Source organism: Molothrus aeneus, chromosome 1, assembly GCF_037042795.1.
Source record: "Molothrus aeneus isolate 106 chromosome 1, BPBGC_Maene_1.0, whole genome shotgun sequence".
Lineage (NCBI taxonomy): Eukaryota > Metazoa > Chordata > Aves > Passeriformes > Icteridae > Molothrus > Molothrus aeneus.
The window spans coordinates 32,047,477-32,068,036 of record NC_089646.1 but is presented as its reverse complement, the minus strand read 5'-3'; the positions used below and the strand labels follow the sequence as shown (position 1 = coordinate 32,068,036).

Below are 20,560 nucleotides of genomic sequence, written 5' to 3'. Positions count from 1 at the left end.
CAAAATGTGATGCTGTTCCAAATAAATAATTTGCTGTTTGTTTTATGCTTGCATAAGAACATAGAACAGTAATTATATTTCTTCTTCCCTCCCCACTGTCTCACTACATGAGAAAGTAGTGAAGGAAATAAGAGTTAAATATGAGTTAAAATAAATTACAAAGAATTCAGTGAAGGATAATAACAATATGGAAAAGCAAATTGCAGGCCACAAGTACAAAGAGAAATTGAAGGAACCTATGTTGTACAATTTACAGAAAAGATGAAAAAGAGGATGAAAATATTTATTATGCAACAGAATAGAGGTCAAGGAATTTTTCTGTATGGTAAAGGACAGCTGGGAGTAACTTGAACATTGAAAAGGGAAAATTACTTTTGACAGCAAAGGGAAAAAATTAACCTGCCAACAACAGGGTTGATGAGACAGTAGAATGTTTTCTAAAAAACTTCTTAGAGACCCCATCACCTAGACTGCAGGTGGTTATGAGAGGACATTTAATGAGTTCATTATGTGGGAGATGACTGTATGTTAGTGCTGAGGGTTGAAATGAGACTCAGTAACCTAGGATACGTGTGCATTCCATTTATTGCTGATTCTGAGTACAAAAAAATCATATTTTCATTCCTTAGCTGTAAAGCCCAAAGAAATCTGAATTCATTCTTTGCAATTGTTATGGGTCTCAACACTGCATCTGTCAGCCGGCTGTCTCAGACCTGGGAGGTAAGACACATCTTTATATCTTTCAGACACTGTCAAAACCATTTTGCACAAAAGCTGTATACTGGTGAATTACCTTTTCTTTCTGATTAATATTTTTTCATGCTGAAGTCAAACATGGAGGGAATGTTGGTGGAGAAAATTCTTTGTGACCTGAAACCTTAGATACGCAGGTATTAAAAAAAAACCACTTAAATGTCTCCTTCCAGAGTTTTAAATAAGAACAAAGCATGGAGATCTTATCCCCTTAAAACAAAATAAATTATTCTAGGATTTTAAGTAGATATCAGAACAGAAAGTCTTACAAAGGTGGCTCCAAACAAGCAATACCTTATTCTGGAATAATTTAATTAAAAAGCCGAAACAACAAAGTAGAAATAAACCTTCTTTAGTTGTCTTTCATCAGGTTTTTTTTTTTGCAGCTGCTCATCTTGAACAACGAAGTTAGGAAATGAGCCATGAATAAGGAGCATACTGGGGAACAGAGATTATTTGCTTAAAAAGCTACTGGCTGCTACTGAGAGTATGAGTGTGTTTAAAGAAGGGTCCCACTGGGATCTGTATTTCTGTTGTGATTTTTTTGTTTCCATCCAAATGGCATCCATGTTGAGTTACAGTATCTGCAAGTTTACTGTATCTGCTGATGAACCAAATACTGGGGAAGGAGTAATTGAGCAGGGTGCGTTGAAGCCTTATCCCTCCTTCATGCCCTTAACAGCACAGGGGGGCAGGACTCCAAAAATACCAATCTGTAATACAGAGAGACAGAGAAGGGCTGTGATCTCCTGCCTTGGAGATATGCTTGAGCACCAACAGCTGGGACCAGAGGGCCACTAGAGACTTACAAACCTGTCTGACACTGTCCAGAGCAAAGTCTGCCCCCACAGCTGGAACCACACATATGGAAACATCACTTGTATGTCTGAGGCTTTGACACACACAGAAACAAGGACAGTGATTGTTTACAGGGACTCAGATATGCAAGGAAGAGCTGACTTAAATAAGAGATAAAGTAAAAGTTTTAGAAAAACTACATACCTGAGGACAAGGATACAGACACCTTGCCTCTATCTCTAAAACGCCTCTCTGGGGAGCATTTGCCCTGGCCTCCTGCTAAGTTGCCTTCATTCCATTTCTCTGGGCTTTGGTAGGAGAGTGGGAGAGACCAAGTATGGTCTGAAAGGCAATGATACAGATCTCTCCTGCACAGAGCCACGCAGAACTCTGCTCTGTGCTGAGGCCTCTGGAGATCATGCGCTGCCGCTGGACTTCTCTCAGGAAGAGCAGAATGTGTTGCTTGTCGGAACAAAGAGTGCCTCTGCATATGTACCACTGTAAATATGTCACGTTTCTGTGTGTAAAATATTTATCAAGTCACATCCCTTCTTTTTTTTTATTTGTAAAACTTCATTGCACTGGAAGTTTGAAAAGCAGAAGGTTATTTGCATTAGTAATGTGACTTCTAGAAAGTAGAGCAATGTTTTTAAATTAATTATAATTGCTTACACATGTAAATGAAACAACCTAAATTTAAGCAGCCATTTATACTAAATCATATTGGCTCTGCACTTGATTTCTTAAACAAGTAGTATGCTCCCAAGTATATTCTTTTTTTCCTACAGTATCCAGTGTTTTAATAGGCCTTGCTTTCCTCGATTTAAGATAGAAAAAAAATGCAATTGCCATTCCATGTTCAATCATTTTAGCATTTTAATTGTACACATCCACTTAATCTAATTGTTCTAAATCTCTTTTCTCTTGGTAATGTCACTGTGGCTGTTAGGATCTAAGGACAAAGACAAGACAGGATTTGTACTAAGAGGGGATCTCTTTTACTAGACTAACTACTATGGCTGGAAAAAATAGACAGGCTTTAAGGTCCACACACCATCCTTCAAGTCTGAAATACCAGCATGAAAATTTAAATTGCAAACAATTGCTTTGAATGTAGTGATGTGAATCCATTAAAGCATCTTAGAGACAAAGAAAGTGGATGCTTGTGGAGTAGAGCAGGTATTGACACGAAGGGCAAGACAGTAGTTTGTGCCTGGGCTCCCTTAGAAAGTCTTTTATGCACCTCTCTGTGGGATTAGGAGCAGAAACCAGAGACAGAGTAATCATTTTATTAAGGAAATGTCTCACTTTGGCACCAGTATGTGCCAGTGTTAACCCTGATCAGCACTAGCAGGATGTATAAAACAGCACTGAGTGTGAGACCTGTTAATTTCTAGAACCTGTGTTTTGGGGCAAGATTGATTACAACGAATGATTTAACATGGATGTGATCAGTTTCTGAATTCTCAGCCTGTGTTACTGCATCTAGCTTGATATGGATGTTTAGTCATGGAAGCTGGGGAAGAAAGTAAAGCCAACAACTGCTGCTAACAAGCAGTTTCCATGCAAGAAGGATGCAGGTCCCCAAGATGAGGCTGCAGGGCCCAGTTTCTTGCTGGCATTGCACTGAACATGGTCTGTAATGAGGGCCCTGGGAGCTGAGGAGCTGGGGTTAAGTGCCTGTTGGTGCTTTCAGCAGGCACTTCACCCAGAGCAGTGTCATGGAAAAAAGTGCCTCAGCATTTTTCTGCCTAAATCAAATTCTCTCTTTTTTTTTTTTTTTCCTCTCTGTTTTCCAACACTTCAGAAAATTCCTGGGAAGTTCAAGAAACTTTTCACTGAACTTGAAAGTTTGACGGTAAGTATGATGTTGGCAGCAGAAGAACATTGCTAGATTTACCTGCCTTCCTTCTTCCTAATTTGTTTGGAGTCTGCCTGTTATTGTCTGGAGTTGGACTTGTCATGTCAGATCTGTGATTTGCTGAAGGCCACGTGGCTCTCCAGAGCTCCAGGGTGGTCTGCAAACATGAAAGGGAGAGAGGCTTTGTGCCTGACAGAGGGAGGAAGGGCAGAGAGAGGCAAATGCAGTTTCACCAGCATCAATTTGGGAGCTGTTCTTTTTCCCTGGTAGCTAATCTACCTTTATCTGAAGCAATATGCTGCAGATCAGGAGAAAAAGAGACCAGCTCAAGTTTGAAAAAACAAATGTCAAAATCTGAGGCTTGAGGGTCTTTGTCAGCATTATCAAAGCAGAATAAACAAATGTTTCCTCTGGCTGTCACGGAAGTGGGTGCATGGTACAGGAACAGGAGATCCAGCCTTTACCAGCTGTCATGCTTCTGTGCTTGGAGTTCATTATAAATGAATGTGTTTTAAAGATTCTGCGTGAGCTGGAGTTTACATTGGAAATTGAGATGACTTTTTGAATTGCCTACACAGTGCCACAGAAACATGCTTCCTTATTTTCTTTGAAAGTCTCCAGCATGCTCCATGGATTTTTAAGCAGTTTTTGTTGGGATTTTTTGTTGCTGTTTGGTGATGTTTGTTTTGGCTTTTTTAAAGAAGTTAATCAGCAATACATTCAGAGATACATTTTGTGCTATATAGCAAGGGATTTTGCTAATAGAAATTTGCGGGGAAATTCAGAGCAGGGGAAATTCAGAGCAGTTCAAGTGAATCTATTCTGCAGTTTCCTCTCAATTTAGCACTGCTTCATCTAGAGGAACACAATTGTTTTTGTTCCTTTCACTGTTTACGTTCTTGTTCAGTTTAGCATGTCAGCTGGCTTAGAAAACCTTTAGCTACCTTGCATCCCAAAGAAACCTTTTATATCTAAATCATGTTCAGATCATAAGCCTGTAATGGATTTAGAATTGCTCTTTTTATAGCCTATTGATTTTTCTGTCTATTACTCAAATGGTTTTGTAGGATCCTTCTCTGAATCACAAAGCTTACAGAGATGCATTCAAGAAAATGAAATCTCCGAAAATCCCCTTCATGCCCTTACTTCTGAAAGGTAATGTTAAAGCTTGGCTGCTCTTCACTGTTGTTAATTAAAATAAGTGATTTTAACCACCTTCTGTGAGGTGATTTTTCCTTTGGATGCTCTTAAGATGAGTATGTGACAGATATAATGGTATTGACAAGGTAGCACTTGGTCTGGATAATAAACAACTCCCTTTTAAGACAGTGGGAAGATCCCAATTTTCATATAGGTCTTAAAACTTCATGGTGTCCTGTCAAGTGTGGATGGAGCTGTGTGCTCTTGCTTTGGCCACATGCCCTTCAGTGGAGAAGTGTGGCCCTGCAGGCCCCTGAGCCAGTGGCCATGGTCATACTGCTGCTCTGAGGTGCCTGCTGGGAGATGCCTCCCTGCTCTGCTGGGATGATCCTGCCCTGGTGCCAGCCTGAAAGCAGAACCTGCCCTGTCTGTCTGTCCTTAGAGGAGGGGATTTCCAAGTCTCCTATAGGTCTAAAAGAGATAAGGAAAATCTCACTACCTAAAATAATTTTTTTTAAAAAACGGTCTTAAAATAAAGTACAGCTACTTGCTAATGCAGTGAGCTGGGCAGCTAATTAAATGGCAAGTATTTCAAATATTCCATTGTCTTAGAGTCATTAATTATTAATTGCCCAGTCTTTGAACATGGCAAATTCATTTGTTTATTCCTGTATTCTGAAAGTGTTCTCTTTAGGCTGTTTATTCCAACCTGCTGCTGTGAAATGTTTGAAGGCAGTTCTCCAGATCAGCTGGTGACAGTTTGGGAGCCACCAGACACTTCCCCTCTTTGCACACATCAAAGGAGTTTGCATTCATTCCGATGGATACAATTATCAAGGCTTCAAAATCAATATTTTTAAAGTGTTCTGGAGTATGTCTTGCCTGCAAACAAAAGCAGCAGACACAAGTCACTTGTAGCAATGATGTTTGCACAGCATTACAATTTGGTGTGTAAGAACATGCACCTAAACAGCATTTTTATCTTTAACTTGAATTGGAGATAGCAAGAAGACTTTGAAATTAATGCAGTAATGTCCTTCAATACAATGGTCCATAAGGAGATGCTGCCAAGGTTGCTAATTCCCAAAGTGTTGCACAGTGCAATGGAATTTATTCCATATCAAGCATATTTGTATTAAGGTCATTTCCAAGACCAGTAAAATAGGAATGGGTAACACAGAAATCATTAATAACTCAGCAAATTGGTGTGTTTCATCAAAATAGGAACAAAAGTAGTTTCAATTAAAAGAAGGAAAAAATCTTAAATTATGAAAAATAACTTCAGAGTGTCCTTTTAAAAGTTAATTAAATTTAAATGCAGAGCTCTCACAGCACACAGACACAGCTTTTGAAAATCAGGCAGATTTTTCAAATGTGTAATAAAATACTGTCATATACCCTTATAACCTAGTTCAGATGCAATTTTCTGCTCCACTGAATTTATCTAGACTCTTAGTTGCTGGCTGCAAAGCAAATTTCTGTTCCTTCTGCCCTCAGAGATACACACATTCCTGTCAATGACTTAAAAAGCTGTGTGAAAATTTCTGCTTCCAGTATAGGTTTTTCATTAGAAGTGATGGACAGTGTTTAACTGCACTGATACAGACACAAGCACTGCCCGTGTCCTTTCTGTGTCCCTCTCCCTGGGTGCCCCAAGCAGCCCAACAGAGGAGGTGCAGAGGGTCGTGCTCCCTCCTTTCCCTCTGCTTTTTAGGATGCAGCCCGGGGGTAGGGGAGGTGCTGGAGGTTTTGGCAGCATGTGCTGTGCTTTCTGCATGTCCAGGCTGGCATCCTGTCTGTCCCAGCCCAGCCACCCTAGGGGTACAGGGCCTCTCCATCACCCCCCAGGAGAGTCCCAGCCAGCCCCGGGTTTCCAGCAGCATTTGAAGCTGTTTAGCATTTCAATTCCAAGCAATTACAAAATGCCCCTCAGGCACAGAGTGAGCCTTTGAAACCCAAGGAAATAAATCAACTTGGCTGTTTTGAGAGAGGGTGAAGGTAGAACTGGATGGGGGGCGGTGAGTGACAAAGCTTCTCTGCAGGTTTCCTCTCCTGAAATCCCCCAAAACCCTGGGTCCATGTGGGTATCAGAGGGTGTCCTAGAGGTGAGGACAGGAGAAATGCTGAGGGGCACAGTTTGACTGCTGGGCTGGAGGCTGACACCTCTGCTGGGAGGGACTCTTGTCCCATTCACTGTGTGCTGTTCTCCCGCTGGCATCCACAGCTGGGACTGTTAAGGAGTAATGCTATTGAGGTGCCATCTCATTCCTCCAGCATCTTCTGCTCATGGATCTCCTGGGTACCCTCACACTCAGGAGAGCTGGTCAGGGCGGTGGTGCTCCTGCCAGTGATGTCAGTAACCTGGAGGGTGTACTATTGAAGTCAGAGCCTCCACTCCCACAGGGAATCTATTCATGTTCTTGGTACTTTATGTCCAAGATAGGTCTCACTTCTGACCTAATATGCATTAGAAAAACAGAGAAAATGGCCTTGAGCTACTGTTTTAATTGTATCCTAACTTGGCAACATTTATTTTGCTTGATATTCCCTCCCTCCAGTTCATTACACTGTGTTCAGTTGTCTTCCTGGAGCCAAATATAGACCTTTTCCTTTTCCTCTGACCTTTTTCTTGCCTTTGCAAATTCCCTCCAACAACACTACACAAAAGTGTTTTTCCCTAGGCATGATGCTTATTTCAAAGCTTTGTACTTTGTACTTAGGTGTCTTGTGTTTAACCTCTCTGGCTGTCCACTGCTGGGGACTTGAGTGAGGACTTCACAGTCATTGTCCCACAGAGGGAGATGAAGGGGTGCCAGAGCCATCTCCAGCACCTGGTGGCTCTGCCCCTGTGGAGCTCTGGGCTCAGGGACAGACCTGTCCCAGCCTGGGCCATGCAGGGCCATCCCTCTGGGTGCCCTCCCCTGCTTCCAGCCATCTTCTGTATATTATGCATCCCAGAGGTAGCACAGATCAGATTTAATAAGAATTCCTTGCCCCCACTTAAAAATACTCTTCTGTTAACAATGTGTAAATATTGTTGTTATCTAATAATCTCTGCATATCATCATTAGGCCCGGCTTTTGTTTCACTCTTACAAGATATTGTGTAAATCCTTAATGGGATACTTTCCTTTTTTTTTCTTTTTCTGTTGCTGTTTAGTAATTTTATTTATTTGCATTAAAAAAGAGGTTGTGAATAGTAATTATCTTCTTTCTTTTTTCCAGATGTAACATTCATCCATGAAGGAAATAAAACGTTTCTGGATAACCTTGTTAATTTTGAAAAGCTGGTAAGCTAATTTTATCCTTCCTGTTTTTCAAAACATTCATGTTCTCTTCTTCCCTTTGCTTTCCTTATCTTGTAAGCCTGTAAGGTTTTCTACTGGCTGAACCAGGAGGAAATAATCAGGGGTATAGAAAAGAGCAAGCAGGATGAAACAGCCAAGTCTCTATCCCCTTCCCTTTTCCTCTGCTCCTCTCTCTTCTCCTTCCTTTCTCCTCTACTTCTGTGTAAAATGGCTGAACCAATAATGGCCATCATCACTGCTACAGAGTCTGCTCTTCATTTATACTCAGCGAGATCAATTCCTTTGCATCACCTGCTTCGTATGAGTTAAGTTCTCCTGCTTCAGCTTTCTCTGAACTATGTTTCCTTTTTGTTTTTCCCCCCAGGTTTCTCTAGTTTATCACCTGCAAGTGATATTGTAATTTTAGGGATCTTAAATGAAAGTTAAAGTTTTTGATCTATGTTTAATGAAGAAGAAAATAATGCCTGAAATACGAATTAAACTGACTGTAAATATCACTATTGTAGCTTTTATGCATAAGGGCACTTGATGATGTATTTTTGGCCACATTCACTCTAGGCATCATATGGTATCTACTCTGGCATGGTATTACTGAGAGAGATTTGAGTTGCCTAATTTGTGTTGGTTTTTGGTGGTTTGGTTTTTGTTGTTGCTTTGTGGTTGGTTGGTTTTGTTCACTTTGGGGGTTTTTCTTTGGTAACATTTTCATGAACTTGGTCTGTTCAACCTAGAGAAGAGCTCAGCGCAGTCTAGAGCTTCCTCCTGAGGGGAAGAGGAGGGGCAGGCACTGATCCCTTCTCTGTGGTGACCAGTGACAGGACTCAAGGAATGGCCTGAAGTTGTGTCAGGGGAGGTTTAGGTTGGATATCAGGAAAAGGTTCTTCACCCAGAGATTGTTTGGGCACTGGAACAGGCTCCCAGGCTCCCACATGGAGGTGGTCATGGCACCAGCCTGACAGAGTTCAAGAAGAGTTTGGACAATGCTCTCAGGCACATGGTGTGATTCATGGGCATGGTGCTGTGCGGAGCCAGGAACTGGACTCGATGATCCTTGTGGATTCCTTCCAGCTCAGCTTATTCTATGATTCTATGGCACTAAAAGCCAAAGTCTATATATCTGAACAGTGGTGGAGTAGAGAAGCTTGGATTTTTTTTTTTCTTGGCCTATAGTATTTGACCAAGAAACCAAAATGTTCTTTGCAATTGTCCAGGTATGCCATGGAACTCTTATTGCAGATGGCTCTGGTTGGTGAATTGTGCCCAACTATTTTCTCCATGTGTTTACACTTGTTTGGGAATGAAGGCACAAGCATGGAGTTATTAGTGAACCAGATGTTGAACTTATTTTCACATTCTATCATAATATAGGTTGTCTTTCAACTTGCAAGCAGATGTAGGCTCTGACTTTTGAACCTGAGCTCCTTTTTTTCATGTTTTCTGTTTGATTTCTGTACCTTTTCTTGTTGCAGAGTTTACAAGAATACTAATTTGCATTTAATGAAAGGTTTTCTTGTTCCAAGTCCATTAACTGTTTGACCTTTAGGTGTTTTCATAAAACTCATTAGCATGTTCTTCTTCATTGCCTCTTGGAAGTACATCCAATTAACATGTAAATTAAACTAGCCCTTGATGCACCATAATTGTTATTAAAATCCCTCCACTGGCCCATATATTTATTTAGTGAATATGCAGAATCTAATTCTTGTCCAGTCTTAGCAGGCTGTGTTTGTTTGTTTGTTGTGTAATCGTGTATATGTTTAATGCATGCTGGGCTTCCTGGGTAAGAATCCCTTTCCTTTCTGTCTCCATTGTGTTTCCAGAGGCAGTGGGAGCTTTGCTAATTGACTTCAGTGAGCCAGGATCTCACCTTTTCCATTCAAATGGATAATGGGCATTCTAAATGGCAAGGGGGGAGAGGCTGAGGTGATGGTTGTGGGGTGAGAGTTGTTCTGATTGACACTTCCTCCAAATTATCATTCAGATCACGCTCTCAGAAACATGCTGTCTCATGCAGCCCTGTACATATGAATGCAGGCAATAGTGCAAGCTTAGGAAGTGGGGGCTTAGGAGAGATTTAAACATCAGTGTAGTGGAAACTCAGGCTGCACACTGGTATTACCCTGGCTCAGTTGGATTTAGTCAGTGGCCACGAACTCACGGGATGCATTACACGTGATCACCTATTCATCAGTCCATGTTTCTTTTCTAATTATAAGGGCTTTGTCCTGAAGAACAATGTCCTCCTCGGTGTTCTGTACTGAACACTGAAGTGCTGAGCACTTTCTGGCCTTAGCTGAGAAAAATTAGGATTGACATTGATTCCTGCTCGATTTGGATCAAGCCACTGAACCTCACCTGCAAATTTACTGTTGCAGAAAAAGAAGAAAAGAATTATTCTACCATAGCAGATTACTGCTTTGGGGAAGGAACTTACTGTCATAAATTACTAGAATTTCCACTTATGAATTTCAAAGCAAAGATGGTTTCTTGTGTCTCCATTTGGATCACTATTTTGAAATATTTCATTTCTACATTAAACATCTCACCTGAAGGAGGACTTGTCAGTCTGAACCATTATTTTTTCCAACTGTATTAATTTCTTTTATTAAAGATCCTTCTCCCTAAAATCCCTGCTTCTCTTATATTCTTAGAACTCAGCAATCCTACCATGACTGGATTTGATTTGACATGAAATTATAGCAGTGGATACAAAGTTAATTCAAAATGTAAAGAAGGAAATTTGCAAAGAGACGAAAAGAAGTGATCTGTTGTTTTAGGAATGTTACCTAGCTTTAGCAAAGGTGAAGGGGTTGCAGTGGTTTATTTAACTGCATTTTGTGTAAAATCTAGTCTATTAGAGTGTTAGATCGATATTTAGTATTATACCTACTTCTTCAACCAAATCTGAAGGTATAAATGAAAATATAGCCTTACATGGTCACATCTCAAGGAATTTCCATGGTATTTTCTTAGCTGTTTCACTAAAATGTGGCTTCTTCAGGTTTTTCTCTCCAGCCTTCAGCTATGTCTGAGCAATGACATGTCTTAGCCACACTTGAGCAAACTCTATTACAGGTCAATGGCCATTACCATTTTTGATAACACCTGCTTACCTAGAGTCTTCAGCTGTAAGGACTGTGTACTGCAGCTGTGTGTTCTTAACCCACCCCCCCAAATATCTGTGCAACCCCAAGCCTGAGGCTCTGCTGTCCTCGGTGAAAAAAGTGCTAATGATCCCGGGTGGGCTGAAAAGCCACCAGCAATATGTGTCACTTATCACACTAACAAGTATTCAAGCACCCGTTTAAGCAGACAGGAGATAACATTTGCTTTGCAGATACATTGGCTGTAATGCTTCTGCATTACTTTTGGGTCCCAGAGAATTGAAACCAGAGAGAAATTCATAATTAGGATACTAAAGCCAGAGGATTTGCAATTCTGCTTTAAATGTTGCACAAAGAGGTTCTTCCCTCACCAGAGCATCACCTACAGAAGCCAGTCCTGGGATGAGCCCTCACAGTGACTGACTACAAAGGAGAGACAGCAAAGAGTTACAGTATGTGTGATGTGTGGGTTTTTCTGACTTGTAAAATCCAAATGCAGAGAGTGTTGGCTGGGAAACATCACAGCAGCAGCACTGGTGGAAGTTTCAGTACTGCCAGTACTCACATTATTGATCGTGAAATCTAGATCATCTCATTAGAACTTCATTATAATCAGTGCAAGGACATCAGCACAAGAGATTGTGTAATTTCATGGCAAATGAAGCACAGCGGGTAACAAGAAAAATTATTTTGATTTACTGATGAAAGAAATATGAAGTTTCCATTAAATGTGCTCTCATGATAAGCTTTTCTGTGGAGGAGCCTTGTAAGCCACTCCCAGGATGTTGAGAGATGAGCTTTTCTGCATCATTCTGGTCTTAAACATACTCTGCTCAAGACAGTTAATCCTCTCCACCTCTAATAATTTTTGAGGGACATGTAAAATGAGTATCAGCTGTTTGCATGAGCTTTCAGATCATTCCTGCTAACTGCAATTTGCTTCCATTACTTACTAGATTTGGTGAGGAATTGCCTCAGAAATAGTAAAATTTTTTAAAAGTAATCGCTTAAGAACTTTATGGGTAGTATCTTGTGAAAATAAGCTCCCTCTACTGATTTGTAGTGAATAAGTGAATAAAATTTGTAGTGAATTTTTGTATAAATTGATGACTTGAGCCTGAATGAGAAACCGAATTTAACCCTTTTGTTTCCTCCGCCTAATGTAAGTGAACATCCAATATCCCTGTAAGCACCTCTTTTGTTAAAATAGCATACCTACAGGACAGTTTCACTTGGTACATACCTGTGGAGGTGTCAGGGTGTTTGCTCTGCAGCATTTGGGTTGTGGGCTCTTTTATTTTGTGCTGGTTAGGCTGAGACAACAGCCTGGCTGAGAGTGGTGCCTGAGTGTGGTGGTATTACACAAGTGTACACTAAGGGATGCAATCTGTGCCACAAAGAGGCTTACAGTCCAATTATACAAATGTGGAGACAGAAGGAGAGGCTGCAGACTACACAGTATCTTAGATAATGCACTAAAGCTGTGTTTGAACACCAAAGCACTCACCCAGTCCACAGGCCTTCCTTTCTGTAGGTTTTCGGTTTAATAAAAGTTGCTGTAAGAAAAATGAGCAATTGCTTGTTTATTTTTCATTACCACTTTCCATAGGTTCCTAGGGAGTTGTTCTCATTTAATCTGTGTTATATCAATTAGACATCTGACTAACCCTGTTTCATCAAATAGTATCACTAAGATAAAGAACAAAGATTCTCCTGCTGTCTTCATTTTCTACCTTACCACAGTTGCTTTTTGCTGTTCAGTGTAGGGCAAGGAGATTTTTCAGGCTTTTCTGATAATGGAATCTGTCCCAGGTCTTTGCACTCATGTTTATTATTTTGTCTTTGCAGCACATGATTGCAGATACTGTTCGGTCATTGAGACATTGCAGAAATAACCAATTTGGTGAGTAGACAAAATTTCCTATTTATTTTGCCTTTGTACATCCTTGAGGGTTTGTTGAGTTTTTGGTTTGGTGTTTTTTCCCCGTTTTCTTTCCAGTTGCTCAGGTTTACTACAGAATGTGGTCAAAACCTATTTAACCAATGGGCAAGAGAAGGCATCATTTTTGGAAGATCAACACAGCAAAAACCACAGTTTTTGCTTTAGTTTACAAAATGTTTCTAGGAACAGCTTCCAAATTTTAGTAAATTACTTTCCTGCAAAAATTGCCATCTCTTCAAAACCCTGTGTAAGATCTGTGCCAGCTGCATGCAGTAATGGAGGCCCCTGGTGTAGGCTGCTGTTTCTGCCTTTCCCAGCTATCAAGGAGTTAGTTCAGTCTCCTGCCAGTCTGAGTGTTTTGGGAAGGAATTCACAGCTGCCTTGGCTTCCAGCAGCTAAAGGATGGAACTCATCCCCACAGCTTCTCACTCAGCTCTTCACCAAGAGCAATTGTTTGTTTGCCTGGGCTTCTTAAGGACATTTCACAAAACTGTACAAGTCTTGAAGGTATGAGGATCCAGTGGGTTTTGTGAAAGTGGCTGAGTAGGAAGAAATGAGGGGGTTGTTTCCTCTTCTAGGGGAAGCTGCAAATATAGCTGTGCCTGCTTTAGACACTGGAGGATCAATGCTGGAGGCAAGGATTGCGAGTGCCTCAGCTGCACAGAGACTTTTTTTGTTGCTTTTTTAAAAAAAATTTTTTTGTTGTTGTTTCTGCCTTATTAGCCACTAGAGAATCCAACCCTGAGGGACCATGCCAGAAAACTTCAGCTCTCTTTGTTCTGCTGCTTACAGAGGAGAAACCTTGCTCTTCTCCTTCTCAGCATTCTTATTCTCTGCAGAGATGTTGAATACAGGAAGGGGACAGAAGAACTCCTTTAGGAAGCAGTTAGTTTTTAAGCCAAACCCACTAAACATGTCGTTTATTGAGGCCACTAAAACCTCTTTTTCAAAGAGAAGTCCAGAACTGTGCTACAGGAAATATTGATTAATCCAAACCATGCCTCTTTAAATGAAAATGTCTCCTATTTGGCTTTATGAAAAGTAACATTGTTTCCTTTCAGTGATGTGAGGGGTTTTTTGCTCTTTTTCCTGCACATCTTTCATTTCGTTTTTGCCTTTTTTATTTTTCCAAGTGATTTTGTAAGTCTTGCAGCATAAATCCAAGGTTAATACCTGAGATTTATCATATAATCTGGTAGTTTGAAGTAGGCAATTGTTATTTTATTTTAGTGCAGACTTGATTTATTGTGAAGCTGGCATTTAAAAAGCAGCTTATACAGACATCCCTGTAGGCACTTTTTTTCCCTAAAATTCGTTTAGGCATGAAATGAATTCACTGAATATTTATTGAGACTTTATGGACAGTTTCTTTTTCTAGTGGGCTTATTTTGCTCTCAGGAATGTGAATCTTTCTACTGCATCAACTCCCAGATTGGCCTAAGAGCAGCAGGCATCTCACTGTAGGAAGAAATTCAAACAAAACTAAGCAAGGAATATTATTATTGTTTATGAACTGTATCATGTATATTAAGCTTGCAGGTCAAAGTGTTTCTGGATTAGAAACTGGTTAGGTTCCAAGTAAAACTGAAATGCCTGTCTAAAGCAAACATTTATATCCTAAATCTTGAAAACAAATAATAGCATTTCCAAAGTGAGGAAGAACAGCCTGAGAAAACAACATAATTCAAGCTTTTGTTATTTGAGGTGTTAATGAGAAATACAAATGTTTTTCACTATGTTCAGCACAGCTGCTGGGATCCTGTTCCCTCAGAACAGAAAGGTCAGCTCTGTATCCTGACAGAAATTTATCACATTATCCTGTTCTCTCCAACACTGCTCAAGTGAGATGGCTGCTCTGCAAGAGCTCTTTAGAGCAGCTGCCCAGGAGCCCCACCAGCAGCCACACACAGAACGGGCTGCATTCACATCCCCTGTGACCCACACAGCACCACAGAGAGGTCTTCAGAAACAAGGGATTGGTGATTCCTGGAAAATTGCTCATATAGCTAGAGAGTGTGGAGAAAAGGGTGATAATGAAACAAAGGAGAGGGAAGAAGTGTATGAGTTAAGCTGATTGGTTCAAGGAGTTTTGAAAGGTTTTTTTTTCAGTTTATGGTAATATTGAGGACATGGACATGAATGGAGCTTTCCAACTTTGCTCACCTGCCAGAAGTTAGCAATGTTGCTTTCTCTGCCTGTCTTGAAGGATCTTGGGCTTGGCTTTATTTTATTTGTCTCTGCTGGTACCAGCCATGCTGGATGGTTTCACAGGCAGGGAGGTCCCACATGCCCATTTTGAGCATAAAGCTTGTACCAGAGAACAACTGCTATTCAGGCCACCTTTCAGATTGTCTGTTACACAGCTAATTCCTCTTGCTGCATAAACTCCCATGAAATGGCAGCATGACTTTTGTCCCTGTTACTAGATCAGAAATCAAAAGCCTAACAGATCAAAACACAGGGGTCTGTCAGAGCAACTTTGAAGAGGTTTCATATCCATCTGCTGCGTTGTCACCTTTCACTGGCTCTCAAGAAAATCATCCAGGGCCTGCTGTCTTGTGGACTGTGTTAAAATTATTAAAAAGTTGCAGGTTGGGTTGCCCACCCCTGCTCAAGGTCCCATTGTGCTGCCAGAGCAGCACAGAGGAAACCTTGAACCACCCTTACAGGGGGTGGACTGCCTGTACTGCCAGCAGAATTAAATCTTCCTTTTGGGAAGAGTCAGCTTCTTGCTGTCCTCATGTCCCCCTCCTTTATGCATGCTGGCTGCCCAGAATTGCCTATATTTTTTTTTCTTCTCCCCTGCTCTCTATCTAGCTGTTACCTCATTCATTGCACTTGAGCAGCAAGTCCTTTGGGTTACTGGCTGTCTTTCCTGTGGCTGTCTAGCACCTGGCAAGTGGCACAGCAGTGACTTGTGACAGAGGACACAGAAGCAGCAGGCAAGGCACAGCTTTCTGATCCATCCCCTTTCTCCTGTCTTGCAGGCAATGAAGTTCCTTCGAAAGAGCATCACGAGCTGAAGCCATACGTCCACCACCTGCATGTCATCGACAACCAGCAAGCTCTGTTTGAGCTCTCTCACAGGATAGAGCCGCGAGCGTGAGCGTGCACAGCTTCATGTAACCTTGTAACTGCAGCACTTTGAATTAAGTGAATGTTTATGCCAAGCATGTTGCTTCCCTATATGAGAACGGTTTACTGAGTTTTATCAGTAGCTCACACAACGTGCGCAGGAAAATCAGGCAAGAGCCAGCAAAGGAGCTGCTCGCAGAATTGCAGGGCAAGCTTGGTGCCGTTCCTGCTGCTCCCCGGGACCTGAGGCAGCAGAGCAGTGCCCTTTGAGCTCAGGAGCTTGGTTTCTGTGAAAATATTGTTTGGTCCTGTGTAGCTTTCAATGCAGATTCTGCCAGTATTAGAAAGAAAGGAATCATCGTGTCACAGCAGCAAAACATTTCAGCAAGCAACATGCCGCAAGGGGGTTGATTCCCAGTTCACCACAGTATGTACCTCACTAATTCAAGGCTGCCAAAGTATTGTTGCCAAAAATAATGTGCAATCTGTGCAGCTCCCATGAGTCCACTGGAGCATAGTATTTGAGATGTGTGAGCAACCTAGGACAGGAATATAACAAGGCAGTGCAACCAGATGAAACTCAAGAGTGCGTTGTGATGTGGAGGTCAGCAGTAAACAGTTCACTCTGTTATGGCTCCTTTAGGAATATGCTTTATAAAACACACTGTAGGAGCCAATCCACTTCTGTTGCAATTTATGGACACAATTGTTTGTATACTGAAAACATATTATTTTCTTCCTTTTCAGTTATCTCAGATTTAGCACTGGCTCCTGCAGTTAATGTGTTATAAATTATTATAGCAGGAACTTTGTTTTCTGCTTGGATTACAGCTTTTTTTCTATCTATCACAGGCAAATGCCTAGATCCATCTACATTTCTAATTCGCCCCATCAGAAATACCATTTCAGGAAGTAAAATTTCACCTAACTTGCACATGCTTCTAGTTTTTAAAGAGCAGAAAGGTGCCCCTTACAGGGTACCAGTGTAATTACCTGCAGACACACCAGGCTCTCAGCATCAGAGTGCCTTTATTGCTTTTGTCCCTTTCACAGCCCTCCCCATGACAATTCTCATGTAGTTAAAAGTACTGCATCTGGGCCTGTGCTGAGGCAGCATTTCTAAAGTAATGTCTACAGCTGACCTACATCTCAAGCACCATGATCACCTGGTTTCCAGTGCTAAGGAGTTGCCCTGAGATGATCCAGTGAATGCCACAGGAATGTGCAGAGGGTGTTCCTTGGCATGTCTTTGTGCACTGACTCACTCACAGTGAAGGTCTCTTTACAGAGCAGGGAGGATACATTGCATTGCTTGCCCATCTCTGTTGTATGTTTTCCACATGAGGAAGACTTCCAAGAAAATGCTCCTTTACTAAAATGTGGGAATACTGAAGTAGCATGCTCTTCATAATTGTGTTGTCTCTGGTTTAAAGGGATTTAAAAAAAAAAAGCAGCTTTAACAAGTAGTCTGTGGGGGAATCTGTAGAATGCATTCAGTTTTCCCATCTGTGAAATATTGTATAGATCTATTGTAAAGGAAACAGATGTTTCAGAAATGTATTTGCTTGTACTTTGTTATTATCAAATACTATATGATTTTTTTTTAAGAAAAAAGAAATTTCTTTTTACCCAGTAAAAAGAAAAAAAAATAAACTCTTGCTGGCCATGGAGTAAAAATTTCCTATGTTCTTCTGTAGATGTGACTGCACATATTGTAAATAACTTTTTTGTGCAAACAGACCAAAACTGTTCAAATGAAGATACTAGCTGTGGTGGGCTCCTTTCTGCAGTGTAAGAACAAAAACCAGATACAATTTGCTGCTTGTGTTTCTGCAGTTCTTCCTAGTGCTACAGCACTTAGAATTCCCAACATAGCTGCATTACCTGGATTCTTTCCTGGGTTTTGAGCTCCCTCTTGTGAATTTTTTTTTTACTGTGGCATTATTTTTAGGAACCTGTATGTAGACCAGCCTGCATGCTTCAGCTTGTATGGTGTAACACTCTAGTCCACAAAGTTGTTCTGGAAATCTGTGGGAGAGGGAGCATTCAGAGGTATTCAGGGTGAGAAGGTGGGGCTGTTTCTCAGTTCACTGCATTTGGCTCTGTGATAGTTTTGGTAGCTACTGTGGATGAAGCAGCAGCTGAGTTGAAGAAGAATAAAAGACAAGAAAATGAAAGAAGGAAAGAAAAAAAAAACGAAAAAGAAGAAAGATGACTCTGTGCTGAGGGTTTGATTGGAAAGCCTGATAGACCTACCTGGAATGCTCCTCACTCTGCCAACTCCAAATGAAGTAAAGGATGGGTTAACTCATCCCAATAGGCTTTGAGCCAGCTGAGGTGTTGGCTTTCTGCACATCTGTAATTTCACACTAAATCAGGTGTTGTCTACCACTTGCAGCTGGCATAAAATCAGTCTGAAAGCACACAGCCAGCATTAACCTTGTTATCTCTGCTGTGACTAATAAGACAACTTGTCACAACTTTGCAAACTACTTTTGTAGTGGCCTGTATAACTCAGATTTAAGTTTCAGGTGTGAGTATCCAACATGGCTGCATCAATTAAGTGTTGAGAATTGGGCCTTAGAACTGTTACTATAAAGGAAAAGTAAATAGCCCAAACCTATAGCTAATATGTCTCATTAAAAAAAGGCCCTTCTATGTCTTCATTCCACTGGTGAAGTATTGCAGAGCTTTGCTGCAGACTGGCAAGCAGTTTGAAGATGTGGAAGTTAGGAGGAGAACTAGAAGTAAACCCTGTATTAGGGAAGGGCGACACCATACACCTCTCCCAGGGTCCAGCACTGGTGATATTGTGTGATTTTTTTACATCCTTCAGTAGTGCAATTAGGTTATGTGGTATAAAATCTATAAATCTTGTAAGTTCCATTTATCACAATCACATCTGGGGTTAAATACTCTGCATACTCTTTTTTTTTAATACCTAAGAGGAGTAATTAGATAGAACAAAGGAAAGAGCTGTGTCACTTTGTACCCTCTTTGACATGGGATTTTGTGGCAACAAATTTAGATGTTTTGTTAACACAGCTTTTTGATTCCAACATCATCTTAAATAGCAATAAATTTCATTTGCATAGCAGTGGCAAAAGAAAGGGTGTTATCAGAAATAAGACCTGTGTTGCTGTAAAAATTACAAAGAAAGATGTAAATACTAAACATTTTAGCAGAGTAATATTTATTTGCATAGCCTATTTATTGTCATCTTATACACTGTTAAAGACTGGGATGAAGTCAATGAGGTAAGAACACCTGCCTGTTCCCTCTTGAGTGCCATAACGGTGTCAGCTTGCATTAAAAGTAATAAAACAGAAACCCCCAAATCAAGGTATTTACCTAACTTCTCAGGGACTACAGCTAGTAGTTATCCACCATCATGAGACCTGGTATGTATGAAATAATCTGATTTACCAGAATCAATGTTGCCAATGTTTTCCTTTGCATATTTCATGCTTGTTTGCCTCTGTACATATTATTGTGTCGTGTATTTATGAGCGCTAGTAAGCAATAATTTATATGTCAAAATGGCCAAGCAATACAAGGTTAAAACTTGTAGAAGCAACTGTTATGTTTATCTTGCATTTTCCAGTGTTTTTTAATATTGCTTTTCAAAATATAAAAACTACCTAAATGAAGTCTGAGCTCTGTGCCTTTATGCCTACCAAACATACTTATTGTTCCAATGTGTAATATTTTACCTCCAGTCCTCCAGTTCCACAGAGCCTCACTGCATTTGTGAGATGGATGCAGGCTCACACAGGGGCTCAGGAGCCTGACCCCTTTCAGAGCTGCTCATCTGTCTCTGGTCAGTGGGACTTGCTGGTACCAATGTTTCAAAAGCAGGAATGGTGTTAATGGAGCCTCAGCTGTGCCCTGTCATCACAGCTCAGCCAAAGAGGGGCCTCGAGCCACCATGAGAAGTCCCTGTGGGAGAGGGGAGGAGTAAATCTATCTTCATATCCTCTGGAGTCTGCTTATTGGCACTTGATCCTCTTACTGAGGACAGCAAATGCTTTCCCCTGTCATCAGTCATCCCTGATGCTGCTGTTTCCTCTCCTTCCTCTGGGCTGGTCTGCAGCAGGAGGGCAGAGCTCAGCATGGGCTGCAAGTGCACTGTAAAGCAGCTGAGGCTTGCCCTGTCCTTCCTTCCTTTCCACTTGCAAACCCCGGGAACCAGCAAGCCAAACCTGGATATTTCAGACAGAAATAACACTTGGTACTTACAACATGATGGCTGTTCAGAGTGCTTTACAAATAGGCAGTACTTCATTAATTAATACTTAGTACTTAAGACTCTGAGTGTCTGCACCTTAAGTAGTCTTAAGCCTGACCTTGAAAGTGTTTGTGCTACTGTTAATATACAGAGAGAGTGAATTCTAACCTTAATATTTAAAATAAGCCTGAGTTGTTGACACTCCTCCATAATGATGTTTAAAGATACATTACAGACAGACATACTTTTCCAGATCCAATTGCACAATCTGAAGAATTTATGGTCTCAGTGGTTTATCACTGTCCCTTCATTGGATATCACTGCTCCCTGTGGTGTAGCCCAGAAGACTGGG

General features: G+C 41.0%; 1 protein-coding gene across 1 annotated transcript in view; it reads left to right on the top strand.

Moving 5' to 3' along the window:
- The window catches only part of RAPGEF5 (Rap guanine nucleotide exchange factor 5), a 157,195-nt gene extending 137,565 nt beyond the window's left edge, over window positions 1-19,630 (top strand). Inside the window, exons 21-26 of the mRNA XM_066554452.1 lie at window positions 630-720; window positions 3,359-3,409; window positions 4,480-4,567; window positions 7,777-7,841; window positions 12,812-12,866; window positions 15,893-19,630. Of these exons, the coding sequence (XP_066410549.1) occupies window positions 630-720; window positions 3,359-3,409; window positions 4,480-4,567; window positions 7,777-7,841; window positions 12,812-12,866; window positions 15,893-16,011 (469 nt within the window). The 3' untranslated portion in view covers window positions 16,012-19,630. The remainder of the gene's footprint in view (window positions 1-629; window positions 721-3,358; window positions 3,410-4,479; window positions 4,568-7,776; window positions 7,842-12,811; window positions 12,867-15,892) is intronic.
- Window positions 19,631-20,560: the final 930 nt, after the last annotated feature.